The 13,546-nt window shown below is 58.8% G+C and overlaps 1 protein-coding gene across 1 annotated transcript; it reads right to left on the bottom strand.

Moving 5' to 3' along the window:
- Positions 1 to 506: 506 nt before the first annotated feature.
- Positions 507 to 13,447, bottom strand: ABCF2 (ATP binding cassette subfamily F member 2). Its single transcript, XM_044422531.1, has 15 exons — positions 13,363 to 13,447; positions 12,915 to 13,099; positions 12,086 to 12,298; positions 11,362 to 11,544; positions 11,015 to 11,186; positions 10,812 to 10,907; positions 10,624 to 10,726; positions 10,340 to 10,435; positions 10,135 to 10,254; positions 8,226 to 8,315; positions 8,033 to 8,143; positions 7,860 to 7,922; positions 7,518 to 7,646; positions 4,675 to 4,878; positions 507 to 1,069 (listed from the first exon to the last, which is right to left on the bottom strand). The coding sequence occupies exons 2-15, from the start codon at positions 13,081 to 13,083 to the stop codon at positions 932 to 934; spliced, it is 1,887 nt and encodes a 628-aa protein (XP_044278466.1). The 5' UTR covers positions 13,084 to 13,099; positions 13,363 to 13,447; the 3' UTR covers positions 507 to 931.
- Between the last annotated feature and the right edge of the window lie 99 nt (positions 13,448 to 13,546).

The raw sequence follows: 13,546 nt of genomic DNA, 5'->3' as shown, positions 1-13,546 counted from the left end.
ACTAGGGGAAACTCGGGCCAGAGGTGGGGGACCTCCTTCACACAGCACACAGCTCGAAAAGGGCACTGGCCAGCACCAAGGGTGGCTATATTTGGTGTGCAGTGTCAAAGCCAGGTTGCATATGCAGATCAGCCACTGGGGAGCACAAGCATGAGAGGGGGCGCTTTTGGCCACCACTGAAGAGCTGGCTGGCCACGGCATGATGCGGGGCAGCTGTGGCACCTGCCCCACAGCCAGGCCGCCAAGGCCCCACGCAACGTGCATCCTGCTCTCCAGGGTTTGGGGAGACTCCCACTGCTAGCAGCAGCACCCCGGGGATCCCTGCAGCAAGCGGGGAAATGCACGGGAGGCGATGCGTGGACTCGAGACGTGGTCCGGGCTGGCCGTGAGCAACAGGGCCCAGCTGCTCTGGTCCTTCCCGCCTGGCTGCATCTGCTTGGCCCAGGCCTTCGCCCGAGAACAGCCCTCGTGGCCGGACGGCTCAAGCTCACCACAAGGAGGCAGAGTTACGGAAACGTGAATTCCTCTTTATTGACTGATTCTGCTCAGGCAGGCCCGGCAATGACACTGATAAATAATTGTTAAAAACAAACGGAGGCCAGCAGAGGTTGGAGTGAAGTCTCGAGATGGAAGCAGGGGGCCAGCCGCCCTCCCCACCCGCTCTGCGGGGGCAAGCTGCCCCCCCAGCGACGAAGAGGCGCCACCTCGGGCAGAAGGGGGGCGCGTCAGGGTGGGGGCCACGCAGCAGAGGCGGCAGAGGGAGGAAGCTGCAGGAGGACCGGGGCGGGGGCGAGCGGCGGCGGCGAGGTGGCAAGGCAGTCTGATCTTCCATTGCTGGGGGGCGGGGTGCGGGGAGCCGGCCAGGCTGCCTGGGCTGGGGCCGGCACCAGTCTTTCAGAAGCAGCCGGCTGCCCCCCGCCCCCCGCGGCGCTCACACGTTGTGGGTCTTCTTCGTGAGTTGGGGCTCCTCATCCACCAGCTTGGACTTGAGGTGCTCCTTGTAGGACAGGATGTCCCCTGCCCACTTGGTGATTGTCCGCTTCTCGCACACCCAGATCTCCTGCGCGACCTGCGAAGGGGCGAGAGGCTCCCATGAAGGCGGGGCTGGCCGGCCAGTGGGGCCCCGAGCCAGTGGGCCGCCCCAAAACGCCGGGCGGGCACCTCTGGGACCAGACGGCTGCACCCTGGATGCGCCCCCAGCATGGCGGCCACACCCTTGGTCAAGGGGGAACTATTTTTGCAGCCCACGGACCCCGGGGGTTCTTCCACATTTTAACTGCAGCGAAGCCCGGCTTGAGTGGTTGTGTGACAGGAGGAACCCCTTCCGGGGCTTCTCCTGCCATGGAGAAAAGTGCCTTCTGGTGGGGGCTTCTCCCACCTGGTGTCTTGGTGTCGAGAGGAAAGCTCTCTCCAAAGTACAGAGGGAAACGTCTTGAGCCCACGAGTCAGCCCAGCAGACGGGCATTTCCTACAGGAGCGACTGCCATGCTCGACTGCAGCTGCGCCAAAGCAACCTTTACGTGGGCAGGATGGTCCTGCCACACTTGCGTCAGCTCTCAGCTGGCCAAGCTGGCTGCTTTACTGCGACGTTTAGTATTTGGTGAACTACTTGCTAGAAACCCAGGGGCCCCAGCAGGATGTCTGTGAAGCCAGGACGTGTCTGAAGGATGATGAGCTCCAAGTGCAGTGTTCAGAACTTTTTCCAAACCGTCGAGGGTTTCCGCATCCCGGAAAGCTCGAGTGTCATTTGGACACATGGCTGCCTCTACAGCCTTCACATGACTGACAGAGCACCTCATCTCGGTCCCCTCCTCATACAAGCATAGAAAAAAATCGTAGCGTAGTGGAGAGCTCGCGCCTTCCCTAGATAATAGGCTCCACTGTTGTACTGCTCTGACAGGCAGGAAATTCTTCCTAGTGTCTAGTCTAAATCTGGTTTCTTAGAGTTATTTCTGGAATGAATGAGAAGAGATCATGTGCTTCCTGTTTGTGGCAGCCTCGGAGGTACTCGTGGAGTGCCCACACAGCTCCTCCGAATCTTCTCTCCCCTGAGCCTGCACATGCCCAGTTCCCACAACCTTTCCTCCCAGGGCTTCACCTCCAGCCCGATTCATCCTTGTGGCCCTTTCTGGATTTTCTGAATCTTTTTAAAGCCCAAAACTGAACACAGTATGCCAGGTGAGGTCTGACTAGTACCGAGTAGAAGGGAACTAGTACTTCACATGTCTGGGAAGTGATGCTACTGTCAATGCATCCCAAGATAGCAACTGCCCTTTCTGCTGCCGCATCACATTGCTGGCTCATATTTAGCTTGTGATTTACAACTCCAAGATCCTTCTCCTTTGCAGTACTGTTAAGCCAAGTATTCTCCATTTTGTAGTGATGCATTTGGTTTCTTGTTCCTAAGTAGAGAACTTGGCATTTTTCCCTACTGAATGTTTCTATGGAGAGCTGCATCCAGTTCTGGGCCCCCCATTATAGGAGAGACGTAGCTGGTGAGAATCGGTTTGGGCCAGGACCACAAGAATGGCAGCCGGGCTGGGAGGGGAGACACGTGAGGAGAACGAGGGAACCGGGTCTTCTCAGACTGGAGGAGAGGAGACTCTGAAGGGATCTTTTAGTGACCAGGTGAGGGGATGTCGTGGAGGAGGGCCGTGAGCTATTCATCCCTGCAGTGGAGGGTGGGCTGTTCATTCAATGGGGCAAAGCTCAAGGATCCAGGTTTCAGGTTGATGTCAGGAAGTACTTCCTAATGGTTAGGATCCCTAGGATATGGAATGGGCTTCCAAGGGAAGTAGTTGAGAGTATTCAAGGAGAGAATTCACACTTCTGGTAGAGTAAGGGTTAGAAAAACTAGGGGTCCTGGTATGATTTTTATGATTGGAATGGGTTTAGAAAGAGCAGAAATGTTGAGCTGTGCAGAAAAAGCTACTCAGCAAAGGATTTTTCAAAATCCCCCATTTCAATGGAACTTTACCCTTATATTAGGATTAGGGGTATGCACCAGGGTAAGGTTAGGGTTGGGAAAATTAGGTGTCCTGGCATGATTTTGATGGTTGGAATGGGTTTACAAAGGTCAAAATGATCAGCTGTGCAGAAAAAGCTAGTCAAGGAAGGCTTTTTCAAAATTGCCCTCTTTTCAATGGAACTTTACCCCTCTATTAGGGTTATGGGTATGCACCAGGGTAGGGTTAGGGTTACAAAAATAAGGCGTCCTGGGATGACTTTGATGGTGGGAATATGTTTAGAAGGGGCAGAAATGATGAGCTGAGCAGAAAAAGCTACTCAAGGAAGGCTTTTTAAAAATGGCATTATTTCCAATGGTATTTTCCCCCTATATTAGGATTAGGGGCGTGCACCAGGGTAGGGTTAGGGTTAGAAAAACGAGGTGTCTGCGCATGATTCTGATGGATGGAAAGTATTTAGAAGGGGCAGAAAGGATGAGCTGTGCAGAAAAAACTACTCAAGAAAGGCCTTTTAAAAATGGCATTATTTCAATGGAACTTTACCCTTATATTAGGGTTAGGGGTATTCACCAGGGTAGGGTTAGGGTTGGGAAAATGAGGTGTCATGGCATGATTTTGATGGTTGGAATATGTGTAGACAGGGCAGGGATGATGAGCAGTGCAGAAAAAGCTACTCAGGGAAGGCTTTTTCAAAATTGCCCGCTTTTCAATGGAACTTTACCTCCATATTAGGGTTAGGGGAGTGGATCAGGGTAGGGTTATGCCAGTGGTGGTGATCCTATGGCTCGTGTGCCACAGCATTTACGCAGAGCCCTCTATGTCGGCACACAAGTTAAGCTGCTCCAGAAGCTCCCCAGCGGCCGAGCGTCGGACAACAGTGCGCACAGGGGCCATGCAAACGCTCAGAACAGAGCAGAGGCAGTAGGGATTGACCTCACAAGCCGTGACTCGAGCTGTGACTCGTCTGACCTTTTGCATGGTTGATCAGTGCGCTGCCGAGGAAATAATATGGACTGGCTGTGAGTTGTTTTTTCTGAACTGACTCCTCAATTTTCAGGTTTTATTGCAGTGTTGGCCCTTTGCAAGAAATACGTGGGTTCTGGGTTGCAGTTTGGGCACTCGGTCTCCAAAAGGTTCGCCATCACTGGCCTCTACACACCCTTCCTTATTTCCAGATTCTCTCTCAGCTTTTTGTGAAGCCACATAGCCTTTCTTTGTGGTCTTCCACTCTTTTTCCTTGGTGGGACTGCCTTAAACATTTGTTTTTTAAAGCTACCCCACCCTTCCCAGTCTCTTTTTCCCTTCTGCGTGGCTTGCCGTGGGACCTGGTTCATCCTGAGTCTGCTTTTCTGCAGACCAGGGGACACGTTCAGCTGCACTTAGGTGTGACTTCCTTCATTACTGAGCAAAGAGACAAGGCGGTCGCTTTTCCGCGGAGCTGTTACTCTGTTCACTTGCACGTCATGGGAGTGCGCCTCGAAGGGTAGCGCTGCCGAGGGCCCCGGCGAGAAGCCTAGCACCGTGTGCGCCTCCTGCTGCACCCAGGCCCGGCTGGCTTGTCCTGGCAGGCAGGGGCGGCACGGGAGCGGCCTTGCTCCCCGGCCAACTGCTGTCCCAGGGCGATGGGCCTTTGGGCTGGGAGCGCCGGGGGGCTGCCAGCTCGGCCAGCCCCTTCCAGGTGGCCCATGTTCCCTCTCCTGCCACTCACCTGCTGGATGAGCCGGAAGTCGTGGCTGACAAGCATCATGCCCCCCTCAAAGTCGTTGATGGCGTCGGCCAGGGCGTCGATGGTCTCGATGTCCAGGTGGTTGGTGGGCTCGTCCAGGAACAGCATGTGGGGGCTCTGCCAGGCCAGCCACGCGAAACACACTCGGCATTTCTGCCCGTCCGACAAGTTCCGGATTGGGCTCACCTGCCAGGCAGACAGGAAGACACACACCCTGACACCTTGCCAGGCGGGCTGCCCAGCTCACCACAGCCATCTGGCTCGGTGGTCTGCAGCCAGACGGCCGTGTGCGTCAGCTGCGGGAGCGCTCCGTCTTGACCTTGCCCAGCCTTCCCTTTCGGCAGCCTCCTGCCGGCCTGAAGCGGCAGAATGAAACCGCCGTCAACCCCACCAGCAGGCGGCTCATTTGTGCGAAGTTCTCCAAGCTGCCCCACTGTGCTTTCCCTTTTTTCAACGGCAGCGCCGTCCAACAGTCTCCTGGTGCCCCCTTGGACTGGACACTGCCTTCCGAACTGTGGCATCTATTCTAAATGAGCTGCTGCTGCTGCTGTGGCTTTTGGCAACTCACAAGCAGTTCGAAGAGATCAAGGGCCCTGCCACCCCCTTCCAACTTCCTTTCCCTCCGTCCCCTTGCTGCAGAGACGCGGCCTCCGCTGAAGCCAGCTGTGGCTGCGTGGAACCACTCTGGCAATCTTCCACATGGATGAGAAAACCCGTCCAACTGCCTCATGGCCTGTGTTTCCAGCTGGCTGACAATGCTCCCGTCCTGCATAATGTGCTGGGCCGGGCCGGGCCCCGATCGTTTCACGGTTGATTTCATGACCAGGGTGGATGCCAGGAAGCACTTCCTGATGGTTAGCGCCCCTCAAGCGTGGAAGGGGCTTCCAGGGGAGGTGCTTGAGGCCTCATCAGTGAGGGTGTTTAAGCATAGGCTGGACATGCGCATGGCAGGCATGCCGTGGGTGTATGCAGTTGGAGCGGGGGCCAGACTAGATGGCCTTGGAGGCCCCTTCTGACTCGCGCTGTTTCTATGGCAGCCCCAGGCTGCTCCGGTTCAGCTGCCATGCCTGCAGTGGGTGTGCGCTGGGTCATTTAGGTCTGGGTGTGAACAAGTGCAGCCTGGGTGAGCAGGTCAACCTAACGCTTAGGGCACTCACAGCAGGCATGGCCACCAGATCTGCGACAGTCCAGGACAGAGAGACGCCCACTGTGGATCATGGGAGCCACTCCTGGGCCAGTCCCGCCAGAGGCTCAGTAACGCTTTGGGTTCGTCCTCCCTCAAAGCTTCTTTGGCTCCCCTGGAGGAATCGGGGCAGGAATACAAGTTCCCCAGCCACCCCCGGTGCTGGCAGCATGCAGGTGAGGGCCCGCCCCGGCTCTGGAGCTCCCTGCCAGGAGAGGCTCGCGCCGCTGCTGAATGGGGCCGACTCATCAGGAGCGCCCATTTCTTCCACTGTCGTGTTTCCATTCAACTCTTTAGGTACTATGTTTGGATGAGGATTGTGTTTACCTTGCATTTTACTGTTAGCCACCTGAACGCCCCACTTTTAGCCAAAATGCTGGATGTAAATAAAGCACCTACTAGAGAGAAAAGGCTACACGCCTGGCTCAGAAGCAGACCAAAAAGTGATCACCTCCAAACTGCAGATGTTCGAACAGCCACGGGTCACTCACAATTCATGCTCCTAGTGTATAAAACCCTCCCAAGGACGGGAGACGCGGGGCTTCTCCTTTCCATTTTGTGGTTCAAAAGGGCTTTTCATGAAGTTTGTGTTCCAAGTGGCTTTTGACACATTTTTCTATTGGATACGCTGTTTTATTGCTGCAGCTCTAAACATTCTTTTGGCCCACTGTGCTTTCTAGCATCTTTAAACTTGAAATAGTATGCATTTTAATATTTAAATTAGTACGAACTCTTTTCTTTTTCAATGGCTCCATCCCTTCTGCTTTCTGATTCTATACTGATTCAAATGACGGGCTGCCAGCTCCCCACTGAAATTGGGCCAGTTGCAGTATTTTATCGTTATGCCCTTTACCCTCAAGGTGTTTTTTGCCAGTGAGGGAAGCTAGTAATATTTCAAAAAGACACAGCCATCTCTGCCCCGCTTCTGGCAAGGACCTGAGAGTGGCCCCAGCCTGTGGCATCGCACTGTGGGTGGGTTCTTCCATATCCACGCTGTCAGGAACGTCAGCCGTTCTCTCCTACTACCACAGAGAGGAGGAACCATCTAAGGCGGCCCCTCAGCTCAAGCGCGACTGCATCCTCCAGCCCAGCATGGGTCTGGGCGACAGCACAGCTGGCACATGGGCCTCCAGGGAAGCCTCCCAAGGGGGCCCGCACTGAGCAGAGGGCTGCCCTGGGAGCTTACTGCGAAAGATCAAATACTGTGAGGAGAAGCCCGGCTCCAGGCGTGGGCCAGGGAGACAGCCGGACCCCTTCCTTTCCTGCCACAGGCAGCAGGAATCCACTCTCATCACTGGGGTGAGCTGGGGTCACCCCACAGGGGAACAAGAGAATGTGAAGCAGGAGCAGCCCCCCCCCACCGCCTGAAAAGTCGTCTGCCACAACCACACCGAGTCTCTCCTTCCCACCCACAGATGCCTTTCAGCGACCAGCCTCAGGCGATGGAGAAGACCCGGCACCCCGCCACGGAAAACTGCAGCCGCTGGGGGAAGCCGTCAGAGCAGTGGCCCACCTGCCACTGCCACGACCTCTGCTGACTTCCCCAGAGCGACCATCTGCCCCAGCACGGCCAGCGGGATGGGACTGGGGGAAGAGGTGCCACGGTCCCTTCTGCCCCTCCCACACCCCAGGCCAGACCAACCTGCTGCTTCCCAGTCAGCCCGTAACGGCCAATGATTTTGCGCATCTCCTCCTTCTCTTTGATCTCTGGGTAGCACTTCATCATGTACTCGAGCGGAGAGAGATCGAGGTCCAGCTGCTCTTGCAAATGCTGTGGCGGCCAGGTGGAAAGAGCGGGTGAGCTCAGAGCAAGGCAGGGGAAGCCTGACAGCTCGCCACCCCGGCACTCTCCAAAAGCAGAGCGACTACGCTCCCCTGCATGAGGGATCACACCGCTCCTAGGCCCGCCAAGCACATCCACTTGCGGTGGCCAGGGAGGAAACCCAGCCCTGCTTCCCACTATGCATGAGACAAAAGCCGGCACCTGGTGGTATCTGCCAATCTTGACGTGGGAGTGCTTGCGGATCATCCCGTCCGTGGGCAGCAGCTGGAAGGGAAGCAGCCTCGCTCAGCGGGGAAGGGAATGGACCCTCTCCGCTGGCCCTGCAGGGGACCCATTTCCCCCAGGCCAGGCCTCAAGCCGGGGAGGGGGCTCACCTCGCCCGTGAGGAGTTTCAGCAGCGTCGACTTCCCAGCCCCGTTGGGCCCCACGAGAGCGACACGGGTGTCCAGGTCAATGCCGAATTCTAGGCTGTTATAAATCCAGGGCTGAGAAACACAGACACCGTGAGTGTTCCAGGCCAGCCACTGCTGGGCTCTGATCCCTGGTCCCACTTCCCTAGGCACTCACCCCATCCTTGCTGTATCTGAAGCTCACATTCTGGACCATGATGACAGGTGGGGGGATCTTCCCACACGATGGGAAATAGAAGGAAAGTGTCTGAGAAAGAGACAGATGAAGAGGAGGAAAGTCACACTGCGCGTTTGGCCTAGTCTCTGAGGGAGGGTCGGGTGCCTGCCCCTTTAAAGGAGGCGGTAGTCCGACCGGTCCTGAAGAAGGCGTCACTGGATCCAGAGATGGCCACTAATTATAGACCAGTGGCCAACATCCCGTTTCTGGGCAAGGTGTTAGAGCGAGTGGTGGCGGGACAACTCCAAGCACTCTTGGATGCAACTGATTATCTGGACCCATTTCAGTCTGGCTTCAGACCCGGGTACGGTACTGAATCTGCCTTGGTCGCCCTGTACGATGACCTGTGCAGGGAGAAGGACAGGGGGAGTGCGTCCCTGTTGGTTCCCCTGGACCTCTCGGCGGCTTTCGATACCATCGACCATGGTATCCTTCTGGATAGGCTTGCGGGATTGGGGGTCGGAGGCACTGCTTTGCAGTGGTTCCACTCCTATCTCAATGGCCGATTCCAGAAGGTGGTGCTGGGGGACTATGGCTCTGCACCATGGCAGCTATGCCATGGAGTACCGCAGGGATCCATTTTGTCCCCTTTGCTGTTTAACGTCTACATGAAACCGCTGGGAGAGGTCATCAGGAGGTGTGGGCTGCGGAACCATCAGTACGCTGATGATACCCAGCTCTACCTCTCGTTTTCCACCAATCCAGGTGAGGCAGTGGCTGTACTGAACCGGTGCCTGGCCGAGGGAACGGGCTGGATGAGGGCCAATAAACTGAAGCTCAGTCCAGACAAGACGGAGGTCCTGTTGGTAGGTGGTTCAGGCTTCGGAGAAGGTGACCTGAACCTTGTCCTGAATGGGGCTGCACTCCCTCCTAGGGACAAGGTCCGCAGCTTGGGAGTGCTCCTCGACCCGGAGCTTTCACTCAAAGCTCAGGTAACAGCAGCAGCGAGGAGCGCTTTCCTCCAGCTTCGGCTGATTCATCATCTGCGCCCCTATCTGGAGTACAACTGCCTCGCAACAGTGACTCATGCACTGGTGACTTCCCGTCTTGACTTCTGTAACGCACTGTACGTGGGGCTACCCTTGAAGACAGTCCGGATACTTCAGTTGGTTCAAAATAGAGCTGCCAGGCTGCTGACGGGAACTGGACGTTATGTTCACATGACTCCAGTTCTCCGGCAGCTTCACTGGCTTCCCATTGAAGTCCGGGCCCAATTCAAGGTGTTAGTGATGACCTATAAAGCCCTAAATGGCTTGGGTCCTGGTTACCTGAAGGAGCGCTTACGTCCATATATGCCCAGCCGCCCCGAGATCAGCGGGAGAGGCCCTCCTCCGGGAGCCCTCAGTGAAGGAAATTAGGAGGGTGGGTACTCGGAGGAGGGCTTTCTCAGCGGTGGCGCCTAAGTTATGGAATGCGCTCCCCAGAGAGGTCCGCCTGGCGCCGTCGTTATTTGTTTTTCGGCGCCAGGCGAAGACCTTTTTATTTAGGCAGCATTTTAAATGTTAATATTATTGAATTTTATTTGGCCAGGGCGGCTTATTTTATTCTAATGTATGTATTTTAATTGTTATTGTTTAATTTATTGTGTATTTTTTCTATGTTGTGAGCCGCCCCGAGGCTTCGGCAAGGGGCAGCATAGAAATGTTTCAATAAATAAAATAAATAAATAAAATAGTCTCCAGGAAGCCTGGGAAGGAAGCCAAGAGTGGCTGGCCCTGCTCTGGAGCCTCACGGCAGCTCATCAGGTGGGACCAGGAAGGCACGCTCTGCCCTCAGACCACAGAAGCTGCTTCTACGCCCTGGCCTAGCGAGAACTAGCTTGCTGGCCTGCCAGGGCCCCTGCCCTCACCTTGTCATTGATCACGCGCTCAGTCAGCCCGGAAGCCATCATCTTCTGGAGGGTCTTTTCTTTGCTCTGAGCCTGGCGAGCCAACTTGGCGCTGCCATGTCCAAACCGTGCAATGTAGTTCTGTAAGAGCAGAAAGAGCCTCTAGGCATGACGGCCACCCCAGCAGAGCGCACGGACTGGGAAGGGCCAAAAGCCAACGGGCTACCTTCATGTGGGCAATCTGGTCCTGCTCCCAATGGAACCGCTTCATCTGGTTCTCCTCCAGCTCCAGGCGAGTTTTGACATATTGATCGTAGTTGCCCTGAGGAGGAGGAGCAGCTCCGGTTTGATCCCACAGGGTTCTTCCCCGGTCCCCCGTCCCCCAAGAGGCCCCACCCTGGTCCTGCAGGCCATGTGGGAAGAGAAGAGGACACAAGCACACAGAGCTCTCTGCCCAAGATCCAAGCCAGGAGCACTCCTGCCTTTGCTGGGCTCATGCTCCCTGCTCACCGTGTAATATTTGAGTTTGCGGTTGTGCATGTGGATGATGTTGGTGCACACACCATTCAGAAAGTCCTGGGAATGTGAGATCAACACAAGGATGCGCTTGAACCTGCAAAAAAGATAGTCCAGAGGTGGGGGGCCCTCATCTGTCAAGGGGGGCAGAGGAACCCCCAGGATGGCTCCCGCAGACTCACGTTTTCAGCTCTTCCTCCAGCCACACGCAGGCGTCCAGGTCCAAGTGGTTTGTGGGCTCATCCAGGAGCAGCATGAAGGGCCGGATGAACAGTGCCCTGCAGGAAGAGGGGCACGGGGAGGAGTGGGTGAGGAAGCCCCACGGGACGGTGAGGAAGCCCCATGGGACCCTGGCCTGCAATGAAGCCACCCGGCAAGCGCCCACCTGGCGAGCGCCACCCGCATCCGCCAGCCACCGCTGAAGTCCTTCAGCTTCTTCCTCTGCATGGCAGGGGTGAAGCCCAGGCCGTGAAGGATACGGGAGGCTCGCATCTCGGCCTTGTCAGCATCCAGCTCCTCCAGGCGCTCGTACAATTCCATCAGCTTCTCACATTCCGCTTTGGGAGATGGGAAGAGAAGAGCTGGTCAGTCGGCACCGGGGCCCTGCCTCGCCCCAGAGGCAGCCGCAGCCCGCTCTCACTGCGGGTTGCCCTGCCAGGAAGCCCACTGGCGCCGGGAGGGGAACCTTCCCCGAACAGCAAGCTCTGCCCCGGACACTCCCTGAAGCATTACCGTCCTCGTGCGCCAGGCGCTCTGCCTCGCGCTCCAGCATGGCTCTCTCCGTGTCCACCTCCATCACACACTGCAGGGGGGTCTTTTCGCTGGGCGGCATCTCCCGGGTCAGGTGGTAGATGTCAATGTGCTCCGGGATGGGCACCTCCCGCTTCCCAATGGCTGACAGCAGCATGGACTTCCCTGGGTGCGGCAGAAGAGCAGAAAAGAAAAGGTCCCTCTCGTCACCCAGGGAGGCTCCTGACGTGGCGCAGCGGGAGGGGGAGAGGTGCACCAGAGCACGGTGAGGTCCCCAGTAGCAACCAGCATTTCGGGCCTGGAGGCAACTGCTGGAGCTGCGAAGAGCAACGGGTGTTCACCAAGAGGCCCCACGAGGAAGCGGCTTTCTTGCCGAGCAGCCCTGAGCTACTCTCCCGGGAGCCCCCGCACAGATTTGGCATTGTCCAGGACGCACCACAGTGACAGGAACGTTGCAGAGAGTCAGCAGAGTGTCTCCCGCCTGCCAACGCCACGGGCAGGCTAGCACCGATCACCCTTAGTGGCAGCCGGGTGTCATTCCTGGCCTGCAAAACCACCGGGCTCCCACGCCCCGCTTAGAGCAACCTGGCGGGGACTCACGCGAGCCCAACCATCCCCCAAAGAGCCACAGCACCGCGACTCAAAGCGGCCCGCCACTGCGGCCCCTTCCCGCTGCACCGCCGTGCTGGCCACCCCGCTCACTCACCAGTGCCGTTCAGCCCAATGAGGCCGTAGCGCCGCCCGGAGTTGAGCTCCAGCTTGGTGTCGCTCAACAACTCCTGCCCGTGGAAGGTGAGCGAGAGGTTGATGATGTGGACATCGGTGCTGTTGGGGTGGGAGGCAAGGACCCCTGTCACAGCGCGGGCAGCGGCCTTTTTCAGCTCAAACTCCTCCATGGCCTTCGTAATGGCATCCACATCTGGGGGAGAGAAGGCCCGCCTAAGCAGCAGACGAGCAAGGGGCAGCCTAGTCGGCTGGCCACCCCCTCGCCTCCGCAGACCGTAGCTGCTCTTAAGGACCCTTAAGGGCTGCACCCCATTAGTAACCAGGGGGCTGGCAGAACAGGCAGGGCTGCGGCGGCGGCGGCATGGACGCCCCCGGAGCAGCTCGGGGCGCAGGCCAGAGGGGAGGCGCAGCACGGAGGTGAAGCGACCCTGCCCCGGGCCCAGGCACACTCCAAGGCCCCTGCACGGCTCTCCCGGGCACAGCAGGCACCCGGCAGCCCCGCCACCCAGAGCAGGCGGGGCGGAGCGGAGATCCGCGGGGAGCCGCGAGGCGGAAGCGCCTTTCCTGGAGCGCGTGTGGAGGCCGCCCCTCCGGGCAGCCGCGGGGATCGGCCACCCGCCCCCTGCGCGCATCGCCTTCCCCCGCGGCTCCGGGGCGGCCCGGGCCCGGGCGGAGAGGCTCTGCCCTCTTGGAGCCCGGCGGCCGGCGGCAGCCAGGCGCAGCCCGGGCGACGAGCAGTGAGGGCAGGCCGGCCGGCCGGCCGGCCTGCCGCCCAGAGGGGCGCCGCGCGGGCCCGGCCGCCTGCCCACCTGTCTCCGCGGTGCCGTTGGCCTCCTCCCGGCCCCTGAGCTCCTCGGCGTCGTCCTGCTCCACACCGCCGGCATCGCCGTTCTCCTCGGGGGTCTTCTTGGGCCGCTGGCGAGCCTTGGCCGCCTCCTTCCTCTTGGCCGCCTTCTTCTTGGCCAGGTCCGACGGCATCGTCCCGCTGGTTCGCCTGGCGCCGCGGGGAGAGAGCGGCGCTCAGCGGCGGCCGCGGGGCCCGGGAGGGCGAGGGGGCCGCCCTCGCCGCGCCCTCCGCCCCGGCCAGGCCTCTGTCCGGGCACGTGGGGCAGGCGGGCGGCCGGCGCCAGCCGGGGGGGGAGGGAGGGAAGGGGGAGAGCCGGCCGGCCGGCCGAGGGCCCCTCCCGCGCGGGTCGGGGGCGCCCGGCGCCGGCGGGGAGCGGGACAGGGAGCACGCGCGGCGACCGGCCCGCTCACCTCCTCGACGGCCGTCCGGCTGCGCTCCGCCTCGGCCAGCCTCGGCTGCTGCTCCGGCTCGGGCGCACTTTCCCTTCTGTCGCAACAGAACAGCTGCTGCCGCGTGCGGAAGCCCCGCCCCCTCCGACCCCGCTTCCAACGGGAGAGCGCGACGTCAGCGCACGCCGGGTCCCGAGCGCCGACG

This window comes from Varanus komodoensis, unplaced genomic scaffold (genome assembly GCF_004798865.1).
Source record: "Varanus komodoensis strain SLA01 unplaced genomic scaffold, ASM479886v1 scaffold129, whole genome shotgun sequence".
NCBI lineage: Eukaryota > Metazoa > Chordata > Lepidosauria > Squamata > Varanidae > Varanus > Varanus komodoensis.
The sequence above is the reverse complement of the archived record's forward strand: the minus strand, read 5'-3'. Positions and strand labels throughout refer to the sequence as shown.